Source organism: Lepisosteus oculatus, chromosome 1 (assembly GCF_040954835.1).
Source record: "Lepisosteus oculatus isolate fLepOcu1 chromosome 1, fLepOcu1.hap2, whole genome shotgun sequence".
NCBI classification, from domain to species: domain Eukaryota; kingdom Metazoa; phylum Chordata; class Actinopteri; order Semionotiformes; family Lepisosteidae; genus Lepisosteus; species Lepisosteus oculatus.
In genome coordinates this window covers 40555810-40572682 of record NC_090696.1, presented here as the reverse complement: position 1 = coordinate 40572682, position 16873 = coordinate 40555810, and the positions used below count along the sequence as shown (strand labels likewise).

General features: G+C 37.4%; 1 protein-coding gene across 1 annotated transcript in view; it reads right to left on the bottom strand.

The window, feature by feature from the left end:
- Positions 1 to 16873, bottom strand: part of LOC102696762 (G protein-coupled receptor kinase 6) — a 100696-nt gene that overhangs the window by 54002 nt on the left and 29821 nt on the right. The window contains exon 2 of the mRNA XM_015345036.2: positions 5203 to 5298. Coding sequence (XP_015200522.1) covers positions 5203 to 5298 — 96 coding nt within the window. The remainder of the gene's footprint in view (positions 1 to 5202; positions 5299 to 16873) is intronic.

Below are 16873 nucleotides of genomic sequence, written 5' to 3'. Positions count from 1 at the left end.
CACATGAATACATTGAACAATACAATATTTTAGATTTTTGTAAAACACAGGCCTATTTGTTTACAATATTTGACTAGATTTCAGGCAAAACATTTGGGCATCCACTGTCGAAACGAAACAATTTGTGACAGCTTTTTTGTTTTACAATCTTTTCTGCTGGTCATAATTTTATCCAGATCAAGCATAAAAAAGTTATATGTGCTCAGATCAGAATATTCCAAAAGCTTTCAGTGGGAAATGCAGCATGCACAAAGCGTTTCATGCATTTTAAATACACCTCAAATCCTTAGGTGACTCCACGAACATCTTCTCAGTCACTTTTGGAGACTGGCCCTCAAATCTACCTCAGGACATAAACCAGTCCGGTGGTCCCAATAGAATCTAAAAGAATACAGATTGGTAATGATGGGCAATTATAGAGACAAGCCCAGGAAGTGAGAATCCTGACTCTTCATGTTAGACCCTGCTCACACACGCTTCTTAAATAAGTAAACCAACTCTGGTATTGCCCCTAGAGTGTCTTACCACGTGTGAACAGTGTTCAGGGGGCCGCTTCTGTTCCCTGGCCAACCTACATGGGCAATTTCCAGAAATTCCCTCCAGTTATCTAATATGAACACAGGTGTGTCGCTCTGGGCAAAGTTTTGTGCTTCATATAACATCATCATAAAGATAGAATTGTTTAAAAATGTGCAGTCATGAAATGCTCATACTATGAGTATGTAGGAAAACAACAGTAATAATAAAAAAGTTTTATTAGAAAATAATATGAATAGAGCACCAGAGAACATCCCTTTTTAAAATACTATATTCCATATCTATATCTATGTATGTTTGTATACTGTTTCAAGACCTGCATTTTTTCCCATTGTGGCTTGTTAGAGATATATTCAAAGAGTGGCCAAGAACCTTTTACAATTACCATACAATATAGGTTTGTTCCTTATCGGTTTTCAGAAACATTTACATTTTCCATTGAGTCACTGAAATACTGAAATGTGTCAGCAATGAAAGGTGAACAAATGATCTCTTATTGAAATAAAAAATAGATAAAAATCTTAGAATAGAATTTTTCTTTCTATAAAAACCTTTAGAACTATACTCTTGTTTAACTATCTTACAATGACTTAATGAGGTAAGCACCTTTTAGTTCAATCCCAGGCAATTATTACAGTCCCAGCTATGCTCAGTGGTATCTTCCAGAGTATAAGAATTTTACTTTTTGATAATAACAGCTACTCAGGACTTAAGTGCGAGAACAGGAGCTAGCTTTCAACTATTTGTTATTCTGTGAGCGTACTCTGCAGGATAGACCCATTTGAATGATTGCCTTTTTTTTCAAGGGGTCTTTAATAGGCAGGCAGAGATGGCTCTTATATACTGTACAAACATGTGCTGAACAATCATGTGTTCTGTGGAGGGACCTTTACGATAGTTCAAGCCTCACTTCAGTTGTCAATAGTTAAATGTACCATATAAACACATGCCTCACTTATGTGTTTAAAAGGCATATTTTTAATTTAGTTAACTACCTCAGCTCATGAAATGGACCATGATAATAACAACTATACTGTAGACTAACGCTTCATATTACTGCATGAAAATAAAATAAAATGCATTAAACAGAACTATTACAATTGTTTGACCATCAGTTGGTTTCACATCAGGGCACTGTGTACTCTACCACTGAACAGTAAGAAACACCTTTTTTATAATTAATAATAATCCCTTATACTTATACAGTGCTTTTCTGGACATTTCACTCAAAGTGCTTTACAGGTAATGGGGACTCCCATCCACCACCAATGTGCAGCCCCACCTGGATGATGCGACGGCAGTCAAAGTCCACCAGTACGCTCACCACACATCAGCTATCAGAACAGTGCGATGAAGCCAGTTTATAGATGGGGGTTATCAGGTGGCCATGATTGGGAATGGCCAATGGGAAATTTGCCCAGCACGCCGGGATAACACCCCCACTCTTCTCGAGAAATGCCCTGGGATTTTTAATGACGCAGAAAGTCAGGACCTTGGTTTTATGTCTCATCCAAAGGACAGTGTCATGAAAAGGCATGAAACCAGCTCCTCAAAGTTTCTCAAAGTTGTTTGAGATTTAAACTCTTTCATGCATTTTCAGCAGGCAACGTACAGTAGTTGACAGCAGGCTCGTTGATTATTTCAGCTGCGGTGTTCCAGGCTACGGAAAAAGACTAGGCAAACGATGAAACCAAAGTGTTGCAGCAGAAGGGAATACAGTGCTTAGCCTTTTAAAAAGACATTTCTTTAATGAACCATTTATTTTGAAATGCTGTATTTATATGATTTTTTTTTTAAGGAAACCACTTCCCTTATTCTGACAATGATTAAATTAAATATTGATCTCTGTATTAGAGGACAATGCCTGACTTCTACTTTTTTCATCACAAAAACACAGTGTGGGGAATGCAAGGCAAACAAGTAAAATAAACTTTATTGTCTCCCGGGGGAAATATTTTATGGACACGCATTGCTTCTGATCATCTGCATCCACCATAATCATCACATCAGACATTACATATGTATATCTGATTTAAAAAAAATGCATGGCTTTGAAACACACAGTTTGTCACAGCAAATATTCGTATCTATTTGATCTACTTTTGGGAACACCAAAACGTTTACCAGAATGAAGAAGTTGATATTCAGAATTAAGGAGATTAAAATGATCCAATTTTTTTCCATCTGACTAATCATGTATTGTTAAAAAATGTGTGTAAGGAGGAGTGCTGATTCACTCCCATAACCTTCATTGCTGTCTGGAAAAGAAGGGTGATTTTTTCTCTTAATTGGACCAATACGTTACCAAACCACACTGTTATACCATATCTAATAATGTTCTGCATTACAGCCTGGAGCATTATTTCCTGTCCAACTTCAGTCACTCTTAATCTTTATAAAAATACAGATGCTGCTGAACTTTGGAACAAACACTCTCAACCTGAGTAGTCCAGCTCAGGTTCCTGTCTATGTATATTGTATATTAGTAAATTGGGGCGGAGTGGTGGCTCTGTGGCTAAGGATCTGTGCTTATAGCTGGAAGGTTGCCGGTTCAAATACTGTGGCTGGCAGAGGAATCCTACTCTGTTGGGCCCCTGAGCAAGGCCCTTAACCCCAACTGCTCCAGGGGTGCTGTACAATGGCTGACCCTGCACTCTGACCCCAGGCTTCTCTCTCCCTATCTGTGTGCCTGTGTGTTTCATGGAGAGCAAGCTGGGGTATGTGAAAAGACAAATTCCTAATGCAAGAAATTGTAAAGGGCTAATAAAGTGATCTTATCTTAAATACTTACAGCATGTGAATTAACCAGGTTAAAATGTTCATTGTGAATCACTACATACGAATGGTCACCAACAGCTTTGGGATTAACCACCATTTCTGTAGTTTTCTTTTCACTTTCATAAGCAGGTTTTGTTTGTCGCGCCAATGTACAAACTTATGAATTTCTCACATATGCATAGACAAACTGCTTTCTCTATACATTAAGCCAGGCACAGCTGTATCATCTGAGAATTTATCAATATAGATGCCTTGACTATTGACTATTGTACATTCATTTGCATATAGTGTGAATAGAATTGGAATAGAACTCACACAACCCTCAGGAGCACCTTAACTAATAAATAGGTGCTCTCAAACATATAAAAAGCTATGGAAAAGAAATATCTAGTCTGCATCACACAGCATTCTAAAACTAATTTTAGGTTTAGTTAAATTAAATGCAACTGGGGCTTTGAATTTTAGTCTTAACACTTAATTGCTGGGATTCTGTTGTCTTAAGGAGTTACAGATGTTCCTTGTTTTCATCCTACAGTATCTGACTGAACTCACTGCTCTGAAGTTTGGGTACTGGGTATCATTTTGTCACATATTAAATTATTTTCAATTTTAAATTTGTGACCGAATAAACACCATCAGGGATTAATATTACACAGAATAAGAATTTGTGCGGGTGAAAGTGGTTAGCATTGCTTCCTCGCAGACGTGGGGCTCTGGTTCAATTCTGGACCTGGGATGCTATCTGCATGGAGTTTGCATGTTCTACCTGTGTCCTACATTAAACATAACCTGGATTTTATCCAGTCATGAACTGTATCTAAATTTTATATAATTGTTTTTTTAATCTGATTTACTTTACCTCCAGTATTTGCCAATCCTTCTAATTTAGTGTCACTGGAACACACTGGAAGATTTCAACAGTTAGTTATACAAGAACCTACATTAGATCATTGATATACATGCAGAAGAACAGTGGTATCTAGTACAGATCCCTGTTGCACTTCATTAATCATATCACCCCAATTTGAGCATTTAGCTTTTATCTATACTCTGTTATTATTTTAATTAATTCCCCATCTAAACATGTTTCCCTGAATTCCTACAAACTGTAGTTTGAGAAGAAATCTTTTATAAGCAGCTTTTTTTTTAATAAAGGGTACATTCCTTGACTTAAAAAATGTTAAACTCTGACAGGCTGAAAGAACTAAATCTTGTTAAACACAGAAGATCAAAAGAAAAGAAGAAATGTATTTTTTATTACAACTAGGGGCACGTTTTTCACCGTAAAGTTCATTATGAAAGACGGTTTGCACAGACCACATTCCCCCATCCTACTACAAGGGCTAATGGTGTGACTAGCCCCATCAGCAATTCCCAATAGGGTGCAAAATATGAGCACTTCTATCACATTTATCTAAAAAAACACAGTGAAGTAAAACATTACGACAGAAAAAGATAATAATGGGATGTCCAATATCACTAAGCATACCCAGACAAGGTACAAAAACACCTTTGAAGTAAAAAAAAAATAATTGAAATAACAAAAACGCCTAAATAACTGAAGGGTTCACTGAAGAACAAATTTTATTGGGTTTACTTATTTTTCTGAGTGTTGTGTATCAGTTTTTTTGGGGCAACTTTGGTTTTCACTACTAATTTAAAAAAATCTAAATTCTAATAACCTGATTTACAGTTGGGGCTTTGATTTTTTAAAATGAAAAATAAACCAGGTTTATCAGGCCGCTGAGATCTTAAAGCACTGTACTGCTGTCTCTTTTTTGTGTCGGGACATAAAAAATGGAGGAAGGCAGACATCTGAGTGACTCACAGTGAGTTGTCTTTTTGCGTAGGCTTGAGTGACCCTTAAATGTTTTTTTTAGCACCTACCTATTGTTCGCCTCAATTCCTCGCAAAGACTGATATGCGGCAGCTTCAACATCTCCTTCCACTTTTTACTTCGGCCATTCCTCTTCCCACCACCACCTGCAAGGGAAGATGAAAAGCTCAGTCAAAGCGAAACCAATTTCAGAAGAGAAGTCATTAACCACTTATAAGAAATAGCAAGTCAACAGGCTCAAAGGTTAAAGATGCTCATCTAAGCCTTAACCTGAGCTCTGTGATGCAGACACTGGGTTTGAGGCTGTATCATATATGATATGATATATGATATATCATGTAGAAAGCTGCGTCAGCTTCCATGCAAAGGAACAAGTAAAGGTTTATGCCATGCTGAAAAGAAAAGAACATGTTTTGGATGTGGAGCCTTCTTCAGGTGTGATACTTTTCTTCTCTTTTTGGCATGGAATAAACCCTTACTTGTTCCCATCATATATCATATATATGATGTATATAACATATAATGTTTGATATATGAGATATATATTATGATAAGGAACAAGTAATAGGTTTATTCCATGCTGAAAAAAAGAAGAAAGAGAACACAACGTTTCGGCCGTGGAGCCTATGATATATGACATATATGTCATATATCATAGACTGTGCCATATCATTAGCAGATTGAGACGGGGATCCCTCTGTGTGGTTGGACACTACCAAGGCTAGAGTTGAATTAGCCCCCCAAAGGACTCTCGGCAACTGGCAAAACAGCACACACTGCAACAGCCATGGCAACCTGTGTTCTCAGTGCAGCCCTCTTGTACAGGACTGCATAACCTGTCACATTTTAAAATAAATATGTCTCAAAGAGGTGTGGCTCAAAGGAGGAGTCAGTCTAGGCTTCTTCATTGTCTCGGTGTGCACTGTAGTTGCAGGGCTCATAGCTGAGACATGAATATATACAACTGGTAAATAACTGGCTATTCAATTTTTGTTAAATCCAGAATGTGTGCTTGGGCCAGCCAATCCTTTCCTGGCATGAATAAATATGTGAAGAATGATGAATTTACAAAGCCAGAAAATTGCCATGCATGAAAGGAAGTATGAAAACCATTTGAACTTTTAAGAGTTTGATAAATCTATACAAATTCTAAATTTACTTCCACTTATTCATCATTAAATTGAGAGTACAGCTAATTCTATTTTCCCAGTCAGTGAAAACAGCTGTATGGTTTTAGCTATCACTTCTAGGGGTCACACAGCGGCACTAAGTAAAATACATGTAATGGAAAGTTGTAAAGATAACATGGGAGGGTTCATAAGAGACATTACATTATGTTCCTTCCTAATAAACTGATGTTTGTTTAAGAAATGTGAGAACCGTTTTGAAAATCCCATATGGAAGAAAAAAAAGAAATTATGGTTTAATCAAAGTGATTCTATCAAATTTACCACATCTTAATGTTGTGCCTGAATTACCTTTTGGTGCATTAGACTTTTCTTGAAATTGTGATTTTGCACCATACTGAAAAATTATATTTAGGCTTATAGAGAAGTCTGGTCTCATTCCTAAAGAAACTGTCAAGAAAATAGCTCTTTCAATAAGGTAATTCCAGAATCATACCGCTGTCCAAAGCTCCTTCATTCAGACCATTACAAGCTTATTCTCTTTCTGGGAAGAGGAATTCAAAATTAAAGTGTATAAATTACATTAGTGGAAGAACCAAATATATTTGGCAATACATTTTATCTTTTCTAATTTGCCCACATCCTAAGAGGAGAATTTGACGTTACTGTAGAAAATTAACTCTCCGCGTTCTAACTCAAGCCCAGATTTACTCAAATATGCTCGGCTTTACTGTAAGAAAGAGACTATGATATTCCATATAAACAACACTAAAATACAACGTTTCAAAATATATTTTTTTAATTTCTTCATCTAAAAAATTCAACTTCAAGAAAGAAAGAAGATAATTGTAACTTCAATTACTTTTAGAGCAGGTCAGGTATAGTATAACAGGATTCTCCCTCTTCATGCGTGTTAATCAAAATGGAAAATTTCTCTTATAAAGTGTCCCAAAGTCATTATCTCTGAGCGGCATTTTTCTTTTAACTTTTTTACTTGCACTTTTTAAAGGGGGGCATAAGGGTGTATCGAAGTTTTGGGGACCAAGCTCAAGCAGCCAAAAGTCTAAGTTACAGTTGCTTAATCTTTGATAGGCATTTCCTGATGACGATGATACCCATGTAAAAAAGTTATAAATACATACAACAAACATTTCATACGAATCATTTAAACTGGTATGACAATAGTGGCCTTTATTACAATGTGTAATATTCATGTCCCACTCTTCTTCCTAAGAAGTAGAGAAGCTAGATAAACGTTTGGTCATTTGAACACACTATCTCCGAATCTCAAACACTGAAAGGCCCTTTTTATAGGAAATGCAAGCAATTCAAGCGTAAAAAATAAGCAGGAGGAGAGTACATTCCATCATATGACTTGATCATATCATTGCTGATTTTTTTCTTTGGTCAAGCCGAATTATGGCAGCAGCTTTCCTGTCTTCTAGCCTGATTACATCAGACCACAGCCGCTAACCAAGACTAGGTCCAGTCGGAGACCTCAGATCCGGTCAGTACTGAGATGGGACACACCTCCAAGGAAAACCAGCTTGCTGCGGTGAGCGATAATGCACCTTTAGGGGGCTCTCTTCTGCCTCGACCTGGACTTTTATACCCCGTACAGTGACTGGAGACACCAGTGCCATCCTTCATATGGGTATGAAACCAAGGATATGGTGACTTGACATGGTCGTAAATTGATAAATGGAGTGGTTTATAATTTCATAAATGTGCATATTTGCACAATACACATTCATACGTGTTGTGGTTCTTTACACTGTTCATAAACACGGTGTTAACCATGCGGTTTCCAGGACAAATATGCAGAAGTTTCACTTCTGTTTCACTTCTCCACCTGATCTGTTGTGGTGGGAAGATCAGCGCATATGGGCTATTGTACATGATCCATGTGGGAGCTGCACTTCACTGAAGGATGAAGTGTTTCCCCTTCCTCTGTAAGCAAAACACTATAGGTTCCTTTGGGATGAAAAGTGCCGCATAAATGCAAGGAATTATTACTATTATCTCCATGGAGAGTTCTAAAAAACACCCTTGGGCACACATTCATTAAGTGTCAGGTCAAAAGCAGTTGACAGGCGTTTCTGTGAAATGCATCAAAATGTGACAATTATCATAATTATTATCATTTACAGTACAAGAAATGGTTTTATCCGTAATTGAAAGTATAAGCAGTATATTACAGCATAAGCACCGTCCTTTATTCTAATTTACAGCACACTTCTTCTCCTCTTATTACAAAAACTACAGGCTGCCTGCTGAGCAGGAAAGAATTTCAGCGAGTGATCGTGTTAAATCCTGACTCATGACGAACTCCAATGCCTGGAAAATTTTTGTGCCGGGACAAGCAGCGAGGATACAGGTTTTCAGAAGTTCCTGACTAGAGGAAGGCACACGGGAGGATAACAGACAACAAGAACCGCTCGACATAAGATGAAACGTCTGCTTCACATAACATTCTGGTTGTCTCGCTCACATAGAACATATCGGGAACACTTGGCAAAGGGCGAGAAAAACACAATTTGGCTCCCTGCTCTGAAAATGTCATTCTGTGAATGAAACAATGTAAATTAAGCAGCTAATCATGTGCAGCGGATATCAACATCCGCTCCTTGAACCGGAACGCCATTCTTGTAAAGACTGTGACAGAGAGGGAATGTGTTCTCGCCAGGATCCCCTAAGTGTTTCTGCCTTAATTCAGTTATTACAATCCAAACCGTTACACGGGGAGACTGCCAAGGGCAGCCAAAATGGGGAGAGCAAAAACGCTGGCCTCCATTGTGAAGCAACATACGGACCATTGGCAAGAACAAAAAACTAAGAAAGGCCTTGCTTACAACTCTTCGAAACCAAAATACCCATGCGATCTCAAACTCAGCTGACATTGTAAAATTTGTTCTAATATAATTAAAGGTAATGTTGTGTGACTTGTGATTTATAGCTCTTACACATTTTTATACAGCCCTCATTTCAAAAGGAAGTGCATACACAAATGGTTTCTTGCCTTCTGCTTATTCTCTAAGCTGGTATTTAAATAGGAGTTGGATGCATTTTTATGTTAGAATTCCAGCTTGGGCAATATATCAAGTAAATTGTTGCTGCTTTTGTTGCTTAATTTTTAAAGCAGTTTAAATTTAAAATGTTTGCCCAATAGATTGTACAAAAAATGCTGTAAACTGGTCAGCGCTATACAATACATTTAACATCACCCTTACAGGTTTTCCCCCAGTTGGTCACTGAATAGCACATAATATTGTTTCCAGTAAAATAAAATTTGGCTAAGATGAGGTTTTTTAGTGTTTTTTAGGTAAACTTTTCAGTTCCAGGCCTTTGCAGCTTTCCCTTGGGAATCGCTCTGCCTTTAAGGAATTTTGTTTATCCATACTTTAAATACAGGCTTGGGCCAACAGGAAATATTACAAAATCATCAATTTTAAATGACATAACCCACTAAACAGTCAAGGAGACAATAACCTTAGCTCTGTGTGAATTTCTCAACAATGAGGAACCCTGAGACAGAAAACAGTTCCTAACATTTAAATTAATTCACCTTTCTGTATGATGTCCCACAGATTTAAAACCTTCCACCCTGTCTTCAAATTTCTGTTTTGCTAGCTTTTTATCGTGTTTTTTATATTTCTCTGAAATTCTAAAACATGAAATACCTTTTTCTGCCCTGTTTCGTTGTTTCACACAATCCCACATTTCTACCACCTTAAAGGTGATTTAACACTGGTATTTCACATTAGTAAAATACCAACGTTACTTTTTTTAGGAACTTTCTGCAATTTCCCTCACAGGATAAATAAAGTATCGATCTAAAACATTGGCACCTAAAGACAGTTACTGTCAGAGTGCTGTAATACACTATATAAAAAAGCGATTAATAAAAAGATAAGAAAACATCCCTTTTCATCTACCTTACAAGCAAAGGACTTTGTCTCTTGTAAACAAGATAAAGAACTTATTTGTCACAGAAATACTCCCTCATCCTCATACGATTCCCAAACAGAAGCAAGACACTTTAACAAAAGGCTGGTAAAAAAAATAAGCTAAAAAACAGACACTTGGTTACCAAAGTGACAGAGGAGTATAACAACCCAGGTCAGGACGCCCTGCTTGTATTTTTTCCTCATTGTTCGCACTGCAGTCAAGCTCCCTGTTCAAATCACTTCCCCCATCCTAGGCAAAAAGACATTTATTCCAAAACCTTACTTCATTTGAAATAACACAAACTCATACATGGTCTGGGTATCGCTCAAGGTCATGATTTTACTATGGATTATGTTAAATGAATATCTCAATGCAATGCTTTAAACCTTTTAATTAAATACAGAAGCAAAATGATTGTATTCAGTAAAGCTGCACTGTACTGTGAAAACCCACCTTCACCATTCTGGCAAATATTTCAGCGAGTCTTTATAACTTTCCAACACTGCGACAATGTCCACAACCTAATTTTTTTTTCTTACATGAAACAACATACAGACAGATTGAACCAAGTTCTTAACCTGCTACCTGCAGGTCTGTAAGTGGGAGAGTGTGCTATTTGTGATTTCTGTTGCGATGTGTACAGTATTGGCATTTTTGTTCCCGAAATGACCTACAATGCCCACAAGCCAAATCAAAAGACGATATGTAACAAACACCACCTTCACATCAGTTTGAAGATCAGCCTACACCACTCTTATTTATTTGAATAATAAATGAACTATTAATAACACAGAAGCAGATATTATAACACATTTGTCATTGTTTCATACTTGTTTTGTAATATTGAGAATAATAATGCAGGTCTGGTTTTACTTTTTGAAAACATGCAAACATTTCTGAAAGTCTTCATAAGTTCCGTGGGTTCCAATGTCAAGCTAATGTTAATGTGTTTAAATACAGTAACAACAAAATCTGTGACGCTCACGTTTTAAGTTTATGTTACTCTTCACAGGTTAATTCCTTTTGTTTAAGGCAAACATTAACATCAACTAAATTCTCTCTCAGTCTGACGTTTGGAAAGCCTTCCCATTTAAAAAGAAGTGTTGATAATTGTTTACAATTTGAATAATAACATTTCAGATGCCTCAAATCCCATAATTCTGTTACTGTGACATATGCATCTGGAAATATTTATTTTTCAAGTCTTAAGGCATCAATCTTTACTGTGTTATTCGCTTTAAAGGATGACAAATTGGTAAGCACATATATTTTCGACAGTTATATTAAAATACAGACATTAACATAAATGTTTTGTTTTACTACAGTATTTTGTGTACTGAAAAATACACGTCCAAAATGGAGAAAGCCGGTTAATTCCCATCAACATCATAAAAGATAAAGTAAGATATTGGCTGGGTTATTTACAACTTGAACTGCAGCAGATACATCCAAGATCAACTAATTCTCAACTGTTTTAACATTTACATAGAACAAATCTACAATAAGTTTTGAAGCCTCTTGTGCTGCACATTTAATTTCCCCACATTTAGAAACCCTCCTGATGTTACACTGGTCACAGCCACCCCACGTTATAAAATCAGGGTGATCTCCCAAATGCAGGTTTAAATGTGCCTGTGCTTGCAATATCATAACACCCTAGGAATCCCTGTTGAAACACCTACAGAAATCAGACAAATAAAAGTTTAATTCATTATCTTTAGTGTGGTACCTCATTTTATTCCTTTGAACTTTCAAGTACTATAAATCTCACTGGGAAAATAGTTTAGCTTGTCTGTAAGCCATCCACACAAAGTGGGCTCGGCATCAACTTTTGAAAATTCTGTTTGAATTTCACCCTCTGCCTCTCTGTCCACTGCACCTTGCTTGATTTTTACTAAAGAAGTATTGCTGTCTACCGTGCCTCATGTACTGTGGATCTGTTGATCTGGAACGCTCAAGACAGACTGCATTATGGGAGAAGTAGAAGCCACGACCTTACCACTTCATAGCTGATTTCGCACTATAGCAGGGCAGTGCTGCAGCTTGCCAATGGCACACAAGACGTGAAATAATTACAGCTAACTTCGATTAGTTAACACCATGAAGCAACCAGGCGAGTCAAATGCCCTTCAGAAGCAGTTAAAGATAGTCCACAAAGTGAGAGATGCACAGTCTCACTAGAGCAATGAAACCTGTGCAATGTAGTTTAAAACAGTAGTTACTAAAAACTGCTCTTTAGATATTACTGTCTGACTGGCTACACCTTAACACGCACCACTCTTTTAATTAAACATCCCTTTTACAAGAGAACGTCAGGAAAGCATGTAAGCCAAGAACATTACAACAGCTGTTCCTGTGATTAACCTGAAAAACTAGGTCATTCAGACTTAGTCCTACATGATGAATCACCTAAGGTGAGACTTCAAAATAAGCATTTCTAACACCATACCAATTTGTTGTGACCTCCAATTAATTCTCTTTACAGTAGTATCAAGATTGCATTAAGACAGGACACAATTGCAAACTACAATATGGTGCAGTAGGATTTGACTTTGGTCAGTGTTTGTTTCTTTTTACACTATATCACATTTCTTTTTAAAGTAAATTTTCTAGGAGATTATGTTCCCATATAAGTTAGTTACACAAGCACTAAAGTTTTATTGAGCGTTTGGATGTCTCTCTATCTATCAATATAAATCCAGACTATTAGTACTTTAGGAGCATCTTAGGTATCACATCAAAACTGAATTTCTCTGGATGTTATAATGTGATGGGAAAAAAATCATATTCAATCCAAAAAATAAAACAGAAATAGATATGCATTGCACTCAACACACAAAAGAAAGTAAAATACAAATACAGTACTTATTAGAAATAACTAGCAACCAGATTTACAAGAAGGGTAAAACGAACTATAATTGGGTGACAATGACTATGAACACTGACATGCTCAATTTAGTTATGTTTAATAAGCAATCTCATTTGCTCTAATTACTGAATGCATACATCATTTTTATAGAATTTCATAAGAAGTTTTGGTTAAGTTGTAAACATTTCCCATGGACAAAAAAATTGTATTAGTATTAGTGGTCTCTGTGATGCATCTTAATACATCTGTCCCTCTGTATCTTAAATTTCATAGTCTGTCTAGGTGCTAGGGCAAGTATTTCTCACAAATGCTGACATGCTCTAATATTAACAAATGCTTATCTGTTGTGTATCTGTGGTGGAGACAGTGTATTTGTACCATTGAACACTTTTAATATAGACTATAATATAGTGTGTACATTTCAAATATAGATTATCGGGATTTGGGCTGTGATCTTCAGCTGCTCTGAAGCACTTTTTACCTCATATTCACACCACCCAACATGTATTTTGTCAGCCCTTTTGAAAACAGATACTGAACATTCATAAATTCCTCTACACATTATTGGAAGATTCTCTTAAAGTTCATATTGGTGTCAAACAATGAATATGAACCCCAGCATCACTTCTACCTACACACAAAAATAATCTCCAAATCTTAATACATAAGAGCTTATTTCGGGTTCAGTAAAATGGTCAGAGCACTGCACAAATCACTACTGAAGTCTATGGTCAGAGCACTGAACAAATCACTACTGAAGTCGATGGTCAGAGCACTGCACAAATCACTACTGAAGTCTGACGCCAAGTGAAATACATCAGCATATAAAAGGAATGGGAGAAATGTACTGTGATATTTCTTTGGTGACCAAAAAAAACTCATACAGCATTAAAATGCTGCTGCGAGTGAACTGCTGTAAAATCACATCAGGAAATGATTTAAACGAATCACTTACCCAATGTTATAATATGCGTAAACTCAAAAATATATAAACCCGTTCTTAATGGGACTCTGTCCTGAGTGCAGTATGACCTACTAAGAGAATAGCAGGAGCCAACAATAGCCCAGACTACTGGGATCAAATGTTCATTTATAACACATACATCGGGTCAGCAGTAGACTCTGCCACAATTAAACTTGTTTGATCTGTTTTGTAGCCGGAAGAGATAATGTTCTCTCACATCCATTTGGGGATTTTAAGCTCTGGACAGATCTGCTAACACAAGTAGCTCTGGTAGATCATATTACAATCAGCAATATTTCATACACTTTTCACTTTGGCCCAAGGTGAGGGATCAGTTCTTTGCTAAACGTTTATCAAACCCGTGTCCAAATATAGTAGTGGGATGTACAGTGGTGTGAAAAAGTGTTTGCCCCCTTCCTAATTTCTTATTTTTTTGCATGTTTGTCACACAAAAATGTTTCAGATCATCAAACAAATTGAAATATTAGACAAAGATAACACAAGTAAACACAAAATGCAGTTTTGAAATGAAGGTTTTTATTATTAAGGGAAAAAAAATTCCAAACCTACATGGCCCTGTGTGAAAAAGTGATTGCCCCCTAAACTTAATAACTGGTTGGGCCACCCTTAGCAGCAACAACTGCAATCAAGCATTTGTGATAACTGGCAATGAGTCTTTTACAGCGCTGTGGAGGAATTTTGGCCCACTCATCTTTGCAGAATTGTTGTAATTCAGCCACATTGGAGGGTTTTAGAGCCTTAACCACTTTTTTAAGGTCATGCCACAACATCTCAATAAGATTCAGGTCAGGACTTTGGCTAGGCCACTCCAAAGTCTTCATTTTGTTTTTCTTAAGCCATTCAGAGGTGGACTTGCTGGTGTGTTTTGGATCATTGTCCTGCTGCAGAACCCAAGTGCGCTTCAGTTTGAGGTCACGAACAGATGGCCGGACATTCTCCTTCAGGATTTTTTGGTAGACAGCAGAATTCATGGTTCCATTTACCACAGCAAGTCTTCCAGGTCCTGAAGCAGCAAAACAGCCCCAGACCATCATACTACCACCACCATATTTTACTGTTGGTATGATGTTCCTTTTCTGAAATGCTGTGTTACTTTTACGCCAGATGTAATGGGAGACACACCTTCCAAAAAGTTCAACTTTTGTCTCGTCAGTCCACAGGGTATTTTCCCAAAAGTCTTGGGGATCATCAAGATGTTTTCTGGCAAAACTGAGACGAGCCTTTATGTTCTTTTTGCTCAGCAGTGGTTTTCGTCTTGGAACTCTGCCATGCAGGCCATTTTGCCCAGTTTCTTTCTTATGGTGGAGTCATGAACCTTAACTGAGGCAAGTGAAGCCTGCAGTTCTTTGGATGTTGTCGAGGGGTTTTTTGTGACCTCTTGGATGAGTCGTCGCTGCGTTCTTGGGGTAATTTTGGTCGGCCGGCCACTCCTGGGAAGGTTCACCACTGTTCCATGTTTTCGCCATTTGTGGATAATGGCTCTCACTGTGGTTCGCTGGAGACCCAAAGCTTTAGAAATGGCTTTATAACCTTTTCCAGACTGATAAATCTCAATTACTCTGTTTCTCATTTGTTCCTGAATTTCTTTGGATCGCAGCATGATGTCTAGCTTTTGAGGATCTTTTGGTCTACTTCACTTTGTCAAGCAGGTCCTATTTAAGTGATTTCTTTATTGAGAACAGGTGTGGCAGTAATCAGGCCTGGGTGTGGCTAGAGAAATTGAACTCAGATTTCCAAAGATGTGATAAACCACAGCTGATTTATGTTTTTACAGGGGGGGAGGGCAATCACTTTTTCACACAGGGCCATGTAGGTTTGTAATTTTTTTTCCCTTAATAATAAACACCTTCATTTAAAAACTGCATTTTGAGTCAACTTGTGTTATCTTTGTCTAATATTTCAATTTGTTTGATGATCTGAAACCTTTCAGTGTGACAAACATGCAAAAACATAAGAAATCAGGAAGGGGTCAAACATGTTTTTCACACCACTGTATTTATATGAGACACTGGATGCCAGGCTGTGATGAGATGGCAGGATATCGGACAGGAAAGCAGGATGACAAGAATTCTGCATTCTGAGACAAAAGAAAAGCTCACATAGACTAATCTAATTAGATTAATCAAAATTCATGGTACAGTCGTGTTTGTGTATGCACCCTGTTCTATTTGCTGAAATTTCACTGAATACCCTACAGATATGCCCACTGTTTTAGTGTCCGATAGCATACATTATTCATTGGGGACAGAAAATTAAATGATTAAAAATGAATATGAATGAAGATTTCATATTTTTAAAACAATTTTACAGGTTTATTCCATGAAAACATGAGGAACACCTGGAAATCAAACATCAATTTTTGGCGTCCATTTCTGTACTGAACGAGGATACTTGTATGTGTCAGATAACCTAATGTATGCAGCTCTGCTTTCACCCTGCCTGGCCCAGAACGTACAGTACACAATGCCGCTCCATAGACAGGGGTGTGCTCTGCTACTCTAAAAGTCGTGGGAGGACTCGACACTGGTACCAGGGACTAGTGCAGCTCTACTCTGTTCCTGCCATAATTCAGTCATGAAGTGCCACTCTCTAGACAGCAGTGAATTCTAGAGCGGAAAAAGATCAGGTCTTCTACTGCAGCAGAACTCTACACTGTCTGCATGTTACTGGGATGACATCACTTCCACAACATGCTCAGTGTACTGAAGCCTGTTCAATTAACTAGACTGTTACAGCAAGCTCAATAAGTGGACAAAATGCCATAGTATTATGTAATACAATCAAAGAGCTCA